A 14,425-nucleotide genomic window follows, 5' to 3' on the forward strand; every position below is an offset into this window, starting at 1 on the left:
GCAGCAGTAACTAGATCGAGTTATAGTGCTGTGGGTAGGTGATCTGTATGATTCTTTCACACAGCTCTTGTTGCATCTCCCTGACGAAGCGTGACTGTACTTTCTGTCTTCTTGCCATTTCCTATCCTGGATTGTCATTTTGACAGATTACCAAAGACCAAACCATGAGATTATCCATTGTGCAGGAAAGAGCAAAATTCATCAGGAATGAGTCCATGTCATCAGGGCTGATGAAAGTAGCTGAAGTAGGAGAGTAATTACAGACTCCTCAGATGCAGAGCCGCAGTGGTTATTAGGCATGGCTTTAAGGAGAAGTGACGCATTGGATTTATCTCCATGCTAATCATGTTCTTCAGAGAAAAATCAACAGCTGTTCTTCCATGGCAGTTGAATGGCAAGTGGAAGGTGCCTCTAGCTAGGTTGCAGGGGGAAAATGTGTCAAAGTATAGCCTGTCAGAGCATTCACAAGGGAGTGTTTTGAATGAGTGAAGATCATTCACTTGAATTCCCGACTCTAAAACGTGACTTATAGCTCCGAGCAAGCGGGTCCAGCTGTGTTCCAGGTACACAGAAAATGGTGGAGTACCACAGCACAATAATATCTCCTTGTGACAGGATGTCCTCTGTCTTACCTGCTGTTGATGTGATGCTGTGTACTTAGCTTTTCAGCTGTGCAGGTTGGAAAGTTCTGCTTTGAAGAGGAAGAAACTTTATATTTCTTTACCTTGAAAACAGGCAAAGGTAGATCCCAAAAGTGCCCAATATGTTAATGGTGGGTGAGGCACATCTGAATGTGTGTGTAGAGAAGGAAGCTTTATGGTAACATTGGGGAAGAAATGAAGAAGTAATAGATTAAGTGTAAGTTCTCCTTTGTCTTCTGTCCCTTCCGTCAAAAGTTTTAAAATAAAAAAAAAAAGCCAAATCAGAAACCAACCACATAGGTGCTATGTATGTGATCAAGCTTTGCTCCAACAATGAATGTTTTTTTGTGTGTGTGTAGGTGTTGGAGACCTGTGTGAAGAACTGCGGCCATCGTTTCCATGTCTTAGTGGCAAACCGTGACTTCATAGACGGCGTTCTGGTGAAAATCATCTCGCCCAAGAATAATCCCCCCACTATTGTACAGGATAAAGTACTAGCGCTGATTCAGGTACACAGCTTGTCTCTGCTTCCATATGTTGCTGCCTGAAATAAGGACTGTCTGCTTCAGTGCTACGCGTCGCTAAACATGCTGTCATCATTAAAAATGTGGCAAGTTTTTTGTACGCAAAAACAAACAATATATCCAGATTGGCAGGGAAGAACAGACATGCACACACATAGGTATTTTATCTAGGGAGAAATGTCTGGATTCTAGTTAGAGAGGTACCACTCTACTCTAAAACAAGAGGTCTTATTAAAAGAGAAGTGGATGGTTTTGCAATTTAACAGTCAAATCTAGAAGCTGGAGACCTGCTTCTGTGATCGGCTTGTCATCTGAGGCCGGGAAATTTTAGAGGATCGTGCTTTTGCTGTCAGTTGCAGAACACTTGCCTTTCTGTGTCTGTTTCGCTGACTGTGAAATGGAGCTGTTTCCCTCAATTAGAAAGCATCCTGAATTCCTTTGAAAGATGGTTATAGAAAAGTAAATGACCATATAGGGGTTAAAATGTTTTTGGTGTCTTTTCTCTGGTTATTGTGCAGTAAAAGTGCACTGTCAGATCCTTGCCTGCAGTGGGGAAGTTCAGACATAGGCCTGCCTGCCACTTCTCCTTCTGTGCAGCATAACAATAAACAGCCATGTTAATTCCACAAACCATTAGCAACACATGAGAAAACATTGGTGCCTGCCTGGAGGAAAACTGACAATTATAGGAAGCTTTATCACTAAGCTCCTACAGGCTATTGCATACACCAGAGACTAAAAGACACTGCATATTTAAAATGATATAAACCTGCTACAGTTTCTTTTGGGAAGGTATTTAAAAACGCACAGCATAGTTTTCCAAATATACTTCTGATTTTTGTGGTGAAGCATGCAGTTGAATTTCTGTGGTTTATTTGTTATTTGGGTACATGGATAGGGGATCGTTAGAGCGTGACAATGTAAATAAGTGATTTCCGAACAGGAAATAGGCTGGGTGGGGAAATTAGGTGGGCATTGCATTGGGGTCTGTGGGGACCCTTTATTTTTGGTTTGTGATCTCAAGGCTTTCTAAAAAACAACGCACAAAAATTGTGAAATTATTAAAAGCAATTCTTGTACATCTGACTGAGCCCTTGGGTACCTGCCTGCTGCAGTGGGAGAGCTGATGCATGCGGTGACCAGGAGATGAGGCTAAATACTGTCCCATAAAGGCTACAGTGTTTTAGAAGATGTTGCTTATGCTGGGTCCTGGATTTAAGTGGATTCCCAGTCATCAGTGCAGCTAAGATGGAAGTGTTTGTAACATAACCAAAAAGCCGCAGTCATTGCCTCAGTGTATTAAACAGAGCTTTATCTGAGTAGACTAGTGCAGTAGAGCTAAAAGCCTCACTCTGGGTACTAAGTACCTCTTGGTATAAAAAGCGTGAGAATTATGAAAGTTGCCTGTGGGTGGGTTCTGTTAGTGTCTCTGTAGCTGGAGGTGGTAGGGGACTTTGTTTTCCAGATTGCCTGACAAGTTTGGAAAAGTGATTGCAGTCACTCATCTCAGCTGCCCTATTGACACACACCCCCAAAATATCCCCGTACGTCATGGCCACTTTGCTCAGCTTAGACTTTGCTCTTTAGAGCTCCCTGCAGTTGGAGTTAACTCCATTCCAGGGGGTTGATCTCTTCTCAGCTCTGCTCTACTAACGTTACATTTATCCCCTTCTGTAGGCTTTTTACAATTTGATATCAGGGAATTAATAAGAACAGAAATGAGAGGATTAATAGCAATTGGAAGCATGGAAAACAGCTGTGCAAACAGCATATGTCTTCAACCCTACAGCTCTTGCACTCCTGGGCTTCTCCGTAGCAAGGGCAGATAAAGCTGCCATCCAGTTTCTTGTCTGGAGACTTGACTGTTTTGAGATGTTGGGCATCTTGTGTGTCAATTACTTAACCTATTTCCCAGTGTACATGAATTAGCATGTATTACATATTGCTTATCCTTCCTTCTTCACCTTGCTAAAAGGCCTTGGAAACATTGCTTATTGCTGTGCCTCTGGTAAGAGCTTGCATATCACCTCAGAGTTTGTACCACCTTGCTGCCCAGTAGCTGAGCACTGTCATCAAAGATAAATCATGAGGAGACTTTTAGTGGCACGGCAAATTCTTTTGGAGGTACATGTGTTAAAAAGTGTCTGACACTGGAAAAATTGTCTTGTGACGGTCATTGATCCAGCGGCCAGATTTACAATGGTATTTAACCTGTTTGGGCACGCTGAGTTACCAAGTGGGATTTATACAGCAGCATCCTTAAATATCTACCTTTGACAATCTTGCCCAAAGCCTTAGAAGATCTGAATTCAACCTCACCTCTGTCATACATTTCTTTGGACAATGGGCAAGTAGCCTAAGCTCTGTGTGTAGCTCCTTATCCATAAAGTAGAGCTAATATTACTGTTGCCTAGTTGAATTGTAAGCTGTCTAGGACAGGGATTGTCTTACAATGTGTGTAGACAGCACTTCGGACAATAGTGCCCAGTCCTGCTTGTGACCTCTGAGAGGCACTAATGTAGATAATGCTCCCAGCTCGGGTGAGAAAGAATACAAATGAAAGTGTCTCCTTTCTCCAGGGAAGAGAGTTGCAGAAGAGAGAATATATTAAACAGGTAGCATGTAAAATGCAGTGAGTTCACTACAACAAAATCTGTAGGAAGCCTGTGAAAGAGAGGATGCATTAGTACATCCTCCTGGGCAAACAAGCCTTATTAAAAGCTGGGGGCAGCAACGCAGCATACTTTCGCCTCTAAGTTTCTAATGAGTGATTATTAAATAGACCATCCCTTGCCTAACATCTTTCACTCTTACTTGCAAATAGAGTTGAAGTGGGGAACACCATTATGTAGAAGCATCATTCAGATGACTTCTCATGTAAATTGAAAATGCAGAGAAAGTGCAAGGGTAGAGTTACTTATACAGTCAGTATCTCCATCAGAATTAGGGATGGTTTTGAAAGGTCAGTTCCAAGGAAACAGAATGGCTCTTTGCAGTTGAAGCTGTTTTCTCTGGCTCAACTAGGGCTGTTCAGACTTGCACTGCATCAGAACAGTTGATGCAGTTAATTTACTCTCAACAAAGCTGAGAAGCAAACCCAGAATTGTTAGCTTGCAACTGATAATGGATTGTCTCCTGGGCATGTAGTGTAGGAAATGCTCTTTCTTGGAATTTAGCAGAATAGGAATGTAAGTTAAATATTAATATCATTTCTTATCTTGTTTTGCTATCTTTGATGTCTTTCCTCTCAAATATAAAAAGTGATTTAAAACAGCTTTTAAAAGAACTAGTGTAAAATTGATGACTAAATGAATTAAGTTTAGAGCCCACACGCGTGTCTCGCAGTAGTTCTGGATCCAGCACACTGATACTCTGCCTCACATTCGTGGGGGTTTGGGGAATGCTTCATTTCTAACTGAGTCATAATATTTCAATTTTTCCTTCCCCTAAATTTTTAATACTTGGCTAATTTCCAGCAAAAGTGAAAGGGAGCAGAGGCTTTCTGGATATTGTGCTCCTGGCAGCTTCATGTGTACAGGCTAGCGAAGAGAAACACTTAGTACTCCCACTGAAGGAAAAGCTCAGATGTGAATTGAAGTCTTTTTAGACACGAGAGAATTCATGTGGGAGAGATATTATGAGCGTTCTGGCTGTGGGAAATTCTCCCTTTAAACTTGTTCTTTCTGACACACCAGGGTGTTGAAGTGTTGGATGTGCTCTGTAAGAACCCAGGCTTCATTAGGTCTGGTGCTCATGGGACTGCATGTTTCACAATATAAGAACCTCAGAAACTACCTTTTTTCACAGAATCACAGGTTGGAAGGGACCTCAGGGATCATCTACCTTTCTAGGAAGAGCGCAGTCTAGACAAGATGGCCCAGCACCCTGTCCAGATGACTCTTGAAGGTGTCCAACGTGGCCGAGCCAACCCCTTCCCTGGGGAGATTATTCCAATGGTTGACTGTCCTCACTGTGAAACACTTCCCTCTCGTGTCCAATGAGAATCTCCCCAAGAGCAACTTGTGTCCATCTCCCTTGTCCTCTCCATGTGTCTCCTGTGAAAAGGGAGTCTCCATCTTCTTTGTAGCTACCCCTTAAGTACTGGTACACGGGGATGAGATCCCCTCTGAGCCTCCTTTTTTCAAGGCTGAACAAACCCAGCTCTCCCAGCCTATCCTCATATGGCAGCTTCCCAGTCCTCTGATCATCTTGGTGGCCCTTCTCTGGACTCCTTCCAGACTGTCCACATCCTTTTTGTATAGCAGGGACCAGAACTGTACACTGTACTCCAGGTGTGGCCTGACAAGCACTGAGTAGAGTGGGATAATGATTTCTTTATCTCTGCTGGTGACACCCTTTTTGATGCAACCCAGCATCCTGTTGGCCTTCTTGGCCGCAGCAGCAAACTGTTCGCTCATGTTGAGCTTTCTGTCCACCAGGACCCCCAGGTCCCTTTGCACAGAGCTGCTCTCCGGCCAGGTGGATCCCAGTCTGTGCTGCACTCCTGGATTATGTTTTCCCAGGTGCAAGACATTAGACTTCTCCTTGTTGAACTTCATAAGGTTCTTGCTGGCCCACTCTTCCAGCTTATCCAGATCTTCCTGCAGAGCAGCTCTCCCTTCTGGAGTGTCTACTTCCCGACTCAATTTGGTGTCATCTGCAAACTTCATCAGGCTTGATCCTGTTATCCAGATCACTTATAAAGACGTTGAATAACATTGGGCCCAATATCGATCCCTGGGGGACCCCACTTGTGACAGGTTGCCACTTGGAAAAGGAGCTATTTACTACCACCCTTTGGGTGCAGCCTGTCAGCCAGCTCCCCACCCACTGCACAGACCACTTGTCTAGGCCTTAACACATCAATTTCTCCAGGAGGAGGCTCTGGGGGACTGTATCAGAGGCCTTGGAGAAGTCCAGGTAGACAATGTCCACCGCCCGCCCCACGTCAACCAGGCAAGTCACTTTGTCATAGAAGGCCACCAGGTTTGTCAAGCACGATCTGCCCTTAGTGAAGCCATGTTGGCTTTTCCCAATCACGTGCTTCAATTGACTTGTGATGGCCCTCAGGAGGATTTGTTCCATAACTTTCCCAGGGATTGAAGTAAGGCTGATGGGCCTATAGTTACCCGGATCCTCCCTCAAGCCTTTCTTATAGATAGGGGTAACATTTGCCTTCCTCCAGTCCTCTGGGACATCCCCTGTTCTCCACGACTTCTCAAAGATTATGGAGAGTGGCCTTGCGATGATGTCAGCCAGCTTTCTCAACACCCTCGGGTGGATGGCGTCAGGGCCCATCAATTTGTAGGGGTCAAGCTCCTGCAGTAATTCATATACTAACTCTTCCTTCACTGATGGTGGGTCGGTGTTTGGATCAACCGGTAATTTTGTTTGCAAAGCCTGGGACCCAGCAGTGCTGGTAAAGACAGAGGTGAAGAAGGTGTTGAGGACCTCTGGCTTTTCTGCATCATTGGTGATTGACTCTCCTGTTCTGTTTAACAGTGACCCTATGTTTTCCTTCTTTTTCTGCTTATGGTTGACATACCTGAAGAAACCTTTCTTGTTATTTTTGACATCTGCAGCCATCTTCAATTCGAGCTGGGCTTTTGCTTTTCTAACTGCATCTCTGCATGCTCTGGCTATGCCTTGTAGCTCTCAATGGATAATCCTCCACTTCTCCATCTCTGATGTGCTTCCCTTTTGGATTTGAGTAGACCCAGGAGGTCATGGTTGAGCCAAGGGGGCCTCTTGCTCCGCTTACTTCCCTTTCCTTTGTAGGGGATAAATTGGCTTTGTGCTTCCAATATAGAGTTTTTGAAGAACTCCCAGCACTCACTAGCTCCTTTGTCTTCCATGGAAGCTTCCCATTGAATCCCTCCCAACTGAGCCCTGAGTGAACTGAAGTTTGCTCTTCTAAAATCCAGAACCCTTGTCTTAGAGCTGACCTTCAGCACGCTCAGCAGGATCCCCAACTCCACACTATTGTGGTCACTGCAGCCAAGGCTCTCACTAACCGAGATATTACAGAACAGGCTTTCTCTGTTTGTGAATAGCAAGTCCAGCAGTGCCTCCTTCCTGGTTGGCACATCTAACATTTGTACCAGGAAACAGTCCTCTATCCATTCCAGGAACTTGGTAGATGACATGCAAGCTGCCGTATTGTTCTTCCAGCAGATGTCTGGGTAGTTGAAGTCACCCGTCAGGACCAGGTTCTGTTGGCCAGAAGCTTGCTTCAGTGCCCCAAGTATCACTTTGTCAGCATTGTCATCATGGTTAGGAGGTTGATAGCAGATGCCCACAGTGAGGTCCTGCTTGGAGACAACCCCTTTGACTTTAACCCAGAGACATTTGATAGAGCAGTCACAATCACCATAGCTGATTTTGATACATTCAAGGTTTTCCTTAATGTAGAGTGCGACTCCTCCACCTCTTCTACCCTGCCTGTCCTTACGGAAGAGCATGTAACTGTCCATTGCAATCCCTCAGTCATTTGAGTTGTCCCACCATGTTTCAATTACTCCTATGATGTCATACCCTTCTGAGTGGGCACGGAGCTCCAGTTCCTCCTGTTTGTTACCTAGACTGCTTGGCCTTTTATGACTACCTTTTATGACTACCTTTTATGACTACTTTTTATGACTACCTTTTTTATTTAAGTTTGGTCGAAATAAAATACTGAAGAAAACTTGACTGCTGTGTTTTTTCTTTGGCTGCAAAGGAGGGTGTTTCACAAAGTAAATTAAGGTTCCCCAAGATTGTTGTATGACTTTATGAATTTTGCTTAGGTCAATTTAATCTTTCACACAGACTTTTTCTGGTGGGTCATTGGCCATAGAACATGCAAGCAAAGATCAGCATGCAATCACTGCTAAGTAGAGGAGATTGGAAGAGGCTTTCATTCCCATTTACAGATTTTGATGATGTTAGGGGCTAGCCATAGCTACTGTGCACTGGGTTCCTATCTATTTTATATTTGAAGAAAATGTGTACGTGACTGTCTTAATAACATTTGCAGGATCTTTTAGACCAAGTCTAATGATTACAGCTTCTCTTTGAAGCTGAAATACATGAAAGCTTTTGTAGTCAGTATCTGAGGTCAGGGTGGTGCTGGAACTTTGTTTGGAAGGTTTATGGATAATCCCTCATGTTTTCCAGGCTTGGGCTGATGCCTTTCGAAGTAGCCCTGATTTAACTGGAGTAGTGCATATTTATGAAGAACTCAAGAGGAAAGGCATAGAGTTTCCCATGGCAGATCTTGATGCTCTGTCTCCAATACACACACCGCAGAGGGTAAGCTGCAGCATTGTAATTCCAAGGGTATTTTCCCAAGACATCTGAACAGTTGGGTAACTACTCTTCTTTCCCCTCCTGTTTCTCTGAATATGGGTCATTTTCTCACTCCTAGAAGGACTTTTTTAATAGTGAAAGGGTGTGTAGGAGAAGCATAATGCAGCTGCATTTGACAGGCTGATAAGCTAATGGAATCTCCTTCCTTGAGTCAAACATCAGTCTGAGAAGGGAAGAGAGTTTGGAGAAGGCTTGTATATTTGTCTTGTACCACAAAACTACCAGACAAATGCAACTAATTTGCTCAGAGAGAGTCCAGCAGGACATATGATTGAGCTTTTATTTTCTCAGAAGTATGGTTGTTTCTGTTGGTGTTAACCCTGAGCCAAGGCCTGCCTGTCTTTCAAAGGTGTACAGAGTCTGAATCTCTCACTGATGCCATGTTAACGTAAGATCTTTACACCTTTGGAAAGTTAAGTCTGTAAAGTTGGCAGAACTGCTGCTGGGAAGTAACTTAATGATCACAGGTGTTCTGGTTATTCACTCTGAAAACTGAAGTTAATGAATCTTTGAAGTGGTAAATGCAAGTGATCAAGGTCTGGAAGATTACAATTCATGTGCCAGGATTAAGTAAATCCAGTATCTATGTATCACATCCGTTTTTGTAAGCTTGCAACTTAATTCCTAGTTTAAAATAATTTATAATTATTTATCTTTGGTTCTTGTTTTTATTTTGCTTCTCACTGTTCTTGTAAACATCAATTGACTTAAATGGATATGGGTTGGGTCAAAAGATACGGGCATGCATTTTTGTTGCAGCTCTCTGTTTATGGTCTGGCCTGCCAGTTGGTTCTCATAACTACACTGACCTTTTCCACAAGGTGCAATTATGTTCTATATTTGAACATATTTGGCCTGAGGTTGCTGACAAAGCAAGTGCTGTGACAATTCAGCTTTTGAACTCCTGTCTTTCTGATGTGGCAGAGTGTTCCCGAAGTTGATCCTGCAGCAAATATGCACAATTCACAGTCTCAGCAAAGGATGAGCACCAGTTCTTACTCTTCATCTTCTCCAACGGCGTATTCTGCTCCTCAGGCCCCAGCTCTGAATGTGACTGGTCCCATCACTGCTAATTCTGAACAGGTATTGGGATGATGATTCTTTTGAGTGAGACTCTTTCAGCAGATCAAATTAGAAACCAATTTGCAGAGGAACTTTCATTTTAACTCTTTTGACTTTGATTGCCTCCTAGGTCTGGTTCCACTTAGTAATCTTTCCTCCTATTATACTGTAAAATCTAGGCTTTAGATTTGTATGTATGGCCTCCTAATGGCAGCAGTTATGAAACCTCACAATCTGATACACCACTCAGCGGTTGTGCAGTAGGTTAGCAGTTATTCTCATTAGCCTCCCTCCTTTAAAGGCACAGAATGTCTTACAGATGCAGGAAGCCTTTGTAACAGGGAGTTAAGTCTGCCTCTGTAAGATTCTTGCAAATGCCCTAATATAGGATCTTCTTTTCCCTCTGCAAAGAGAATAACTTCAGAGCCAAAGATCCTGCTCAAAAGTTGTGCATCTTTCCCCACATCTGAGTGAGGCACGCAAGGTGTCCTGCAGCCAATGTCTGTTTTTTAGCTGCTGTTTTCAATTGCTTCCCTTCCGTACAAGCATAGCACATCTGGGTTTGTGATGATAGTAAGGATAGTAAGTGGTTCTGCAAAGTTCTTTCCCTTTTCTGTTGCTTTTCTAGAATTCTCTCCTGGGTAAACTTTTTATCTTTACTTTTTTTTCCCCCTGCAAGAATGTCTGGAGCCTCAGATACCAAGTCAGACAGAACCAGAGGTATTACAAAGTCAGTTCTTGACAATGATCTGCTGAAACCAAAAGATTATGCAGTATTTTGCTGTCTTTTTACCCCAATTTAGATTGCCCGGCTGCGCAGTGAACTGGATATTGTTCGTGGGAATACAAAAGTGATGTCTGAAATGCTGACAGAAATGGTACCTGGCCAGGAGGATTCATCAGACCTTGAGTTACTCCAGGTAACAGTTTCCTAGCAAATATGATTCTGATCCTTTCTGTGCTTGAGTTTTTCGGGGGTGGGGGTGGTTTGTTTTTGTTGTAGTTCACTGCCTTGTTTTGTTTGTTTTACAAAATTAACGTGGACTGTGCTTGACCCTGATTAGTCTCATCACTTGATGTTCTTCGTTTTTTAAAGCTTCCAGTGACAGAAACTTGTTCTACTGCTTTCTTCTCTGTGTAGCTAGAAACTTTTCCCAATGTTGAATGTAAGGTCTCCTTTGCCACAAAGAAGCTTAAAATTGCGACAGGCTCTATTAGCCCTGAGCATTTCTGATTCTTTTACATCCTCCATCATCAGTCCTACAGTGGCAAAACATTCCTGGTCACTATGCAAGAAAAAAATGCTTCATGTTTCCAGCCGGGCTAAATATTGCCAAGGGTCTGTGGATTCTCTGCCACTCAATATCTTATATATGAACTGTATTTCCAGAAGATCTGCTATAGCTTCTCCTGCAGGCAGTGGCTTAAGGAAGGTGCTCAAGCGAAGTTTCATGCTGTCCGAAGGGTTTGACTGGGTAATCAGAAGGCATTTCTTTGCTGGAAAGTCTCAATCCAGTGCAGCATTTATTATGTCAAAAGGGAAAACAGTTTTAGTTGAGCTCATGTCTCAGGCTTCATACCTGTTTCCCGAGGCCAGTGGTAGCGGGGTGCCCTTTTGCCTGAGGAAAGTAATACAGTACCACATGCAACACAATGAGGAATACTGTGATCTAGCATTCCAGCTGCTGCCCTTAACATGGTGTTTGCCTCTCCATAGCTTCAGAAATAGGCTTGTTTTGATCCTCCAGCAGGGAGGATGGGCTCCCACAGCAGTACATTTGGAGGAAGGCAGGGAATTGCCTCTGTGATACATCAGAGTTTGAAGTCCATCCAAAAACTGGTCTCTCCCATGCAGCGGTATTGTGTGTTTGTCTCAGAGCCATCATGGCAGCTGAAGAGAGGCTTTGCAATAAAGTGCCTTTCAGTTACTGCCCATTTGGGTTGGACTGCTCAAAACAAAAGAAGTTTCCAGGAAGCCACGACAGACCAAAACAGTGTAGAACGGTTTGCTTACATTCAGAAACAACTACTAACATCTTGACAGTGTAACCTTACAGCATAGCTTTAAGGTGAAAGAACTTGATCATAAAATGGAGTGACAGCAGCGCTTCTTTATTCCAACTGGTTCCCTTCTTTGACTGATGCATCCTAAATCTGAATCACAGAGCTGGGGAGAACCCGGTTTTGATCACAAAGGATGGTTAGTCTTTTGAAAGCTGTGAGCCGGGTGCTGCATGCAAGGACTCCTTGCTTTGAGGTTTATATAGCCCTCCTCCTTAAATAATTCCTGACATTTTCTCCAACAATCAAATGTAAACAGCTTGCTAGAGAGCCAGCTCTGAGCAGAATAGATAGGTACTGTCAGCCCTCTTGGAAAGGCAGCAAACAAACCTCTGAAATGTCACAATCTGCTTCTAAAGTGATGGGATCAAAACTGACATTGGAGAACACATTCCTCAAGCTGTTAAGGCAGCTGGATTGCACTAGGTGAAATTTATCCAGAGCTTAGGATGTCAGACCAAGCAAGGAAAACAAACACATTTTTTCTTTCATCCCGAAGGTTGTGTACCAACAAGTCATCCTTGTTTAGTGCTGAATTTTTGCTGTGAAGTGGAGCTGGGGCGGGGGGGTAGAAGATGACAGAGGGACATGCTTTAGTTGAAATGTCAGTGCTTATTGAAGTAAAACCATGGGCCTAATCAGTGGCGCCATGCCATATGTCACGTTTCTTCTTGTAGTTCCTCCTCAACATACCAGTTCTGACCTTTGGTCTTGAGTCCTTTCAGGAGTAAAGAATTCTGCTAAGTAATTGGTGATGGAAGAGATGTCCTGGAAGAATGAGACCTCCTGGTTTAGGCAAACTCAAACCCAGATTTCTTGGCATGAGAGACTTCTAAAACAAATGCCCTTACTCAATATTCTGTAAAATTTTCTTTGAAACTCCCCACTGCCTTTTTGCAGTCTCTTGTCTGTGGACTTTTTCAGTGGAAGGGAATGTTTCTGTGTACACTTCAATAGTGAAGTGTCTGTGCAGTGCTCGTCTTTTCATGCTTCTGCTCCTTGTTTTGCATTCACGCTCATGTTCCCAGTAGTTGGTAAGTTCTGTGTCCCCAACCCTTCTCTCCCTGCTGTGTAGCACAAACTTAGCTACTTGCGGTAGCCATGATGAACTTTCTTCCCCACTTGTTCCACCATGTGTATCTTTTAGTTTTTAAGGATGATATTGCCAAAAAGAGCAGATTGAATTTTCCCTGAAAACTCTCTCCTGGAAAGCTGTTGTATTAACAGGTTATATTCTTAAAACAGATCACTAAAATACAGATATTTATTTTCTGAAGTGCTCAGAGTTAAAGAAGAATCAGGATGTTGAATTGTAAATAGGCTCTCAATGTTTTATGCCATCATTTCATGAAGGTCATGTTTGATTAGATGTGCTTTTGGGTGACATTTAATCATGCAAAGATAGACTTGTCTTAGTGTTTCTCAGCTGGGGGATATGTTTGGCTGTGAACAGAGCTCAACTAAATCTACTTATTGCTAGCTGCTTATCAGAATGTGTGTGCACAATGCATTCGTCCTAGGAGCTGAACCGAACCTGTAGAGCTATGCAGCAGAGAATTGTGGAGCTTATCTCACGAGTGTCCAATGAAGAAGTCACGGAGGAACTGCTGCATGTGAATGATGATTTAAATAACGTCTTCCTCAGATACGAAAGGTGGGACACCTTTTCCATCAACTATTTACATTTGTTCTGGGTTTTCACTTCAGCATCAGCCATCTGGGCCGATGGTCCGACAGAACAAAATGAAGAGAAAGAAACCACAGAAAGCATTTAGAAAGTCTTTTTGTGGTCTTCTATGGAACATTCCTGTTCCGTTTCTTTTCTTTAATACTAGAGGGTTTTTTTTGTCCCAGCCATTTAATTTTTGTGGAGCGTACCTGTAAAATGGGGGGCAACTTTGTGCAAAACTCCCTTAACTAGCAGAGACTTGACCCTGCAAGTCCCTGTTGTGCTGTTCCATACAGATGTAGGGACTTGGGACTGAAAATAGCACAGCTGCAGTCGCTAGTTCCACTTGCTAGCCTGGGCTCTGCACAAATGCGTGTGCTGCTTCCTGGCTTAGGGAGGCTCCCGTGAGCGCTCTCTGTCTTCTGATCTCTGAGCTTTCTAGTTCCAGTACTGGTGCGAGGGGAGCTGGCTGAGGTGGGCGTGACCTTCATGCATGTAAGGTTTCTGTTTTTAAGTAACACTTAAAATCTCAAAAAAAAAAAACCCCTGTCTTGCACAGCGCTGAGGTTTTGAAGAGTTGGTCTGCGGGAATCGTCCCGAGGGTGGGACTTGGGTCATAGGACTTTCAACATGTTAGACAAAGGCGCTGTCAGCCACATCTGCTGCATTAGGTGACACGTGATACAGCAGTCTTGGGAAAGTTTAATCTTCCCCTTAATGACAGGCCTGGGGAGTGAGGCACTAAAGAGTACCCTTTGTTCCTTGCTCTTAGCACAGGGCTTTGTTTCTCAAGCCTTTAAAAATATATTAGACTCCAGATCTGTGAATCTGTGCTGTCACAGCAAAGGCTGGAAGGAAGACTCAGTGGCCTCGATTTTGTCTTTGATTTAGTCGTTCAGAGGAGATTAGGGCAAACTTTGAAGCAAATGCTGGCTTTTTATGTGAAATGGAATGTGTTTCATGCACGAGCATGAATCTACGAGGGGCAAAGTGTAACTGTCACTAAGGCTTAGTCTGGTCACCCTTAATATTTTTTCTATATTCCTCCATCTGCGACTTTGCCGACTGGGGTAATGTATTTGTAGTCACTATACACTGAAAGGTGAGCTGACTGATGTTAG

General features: G+C 43.4%; 1 protein-coding gene across 3 annotated transcripts in view; it reads left to right on the forward strand.

Moving 5' to 3' along the window:
• The window catches only part of TOM1L2 (target of myb1 like 2 membrane trafficking protein), a 62,083-nt gene that overhangs the window by 21,970 nt on the left and 25,688 nt on the right, over window positions 1–14,425 (forward strand). For all 3 annotated transcript variants that reach the window (XM_064461465.1, XM_064461466.1, XM_064461467.1), the window contains exons 4-8: window positions 1,001–1,150; window positions 8,321–8,455; window positions 9,437–9,595; window positions 10,378–10,494; window positions 13,156–13,289. In XM_064461465.1, coding sequence (XP_064317535.1) covers window positions 1,001–1,150; window positions 8,321–8,455; window positions 9,437–9,595; window positions 10,378–10,494; window positions 13,156–13,289 — 695 coding nt within the window. The remainder of the gene's footprint in view (window positions 1–1,000; window positions 1,151–8,320; window positions 8,456–9,436; window positions 9,596–10,377; window positions 10,495–13,155; window positions 13,290–14,425) is intronic.

Source organism: Phalacrocorax carbo, chromosome 10, assembly GCF_963921805.1.
Source record: "Phalacrocorax carbo chromosome 10, bPhaCar2.1, whole genome shotgun sequence".
Taxonomy (NCBI): Eukaryota; Metazoa; Chordata; class Aves; order Suliformes; family Phalacrocoracidae; genus Phalacrocorax; species Phalacrocorax carbo.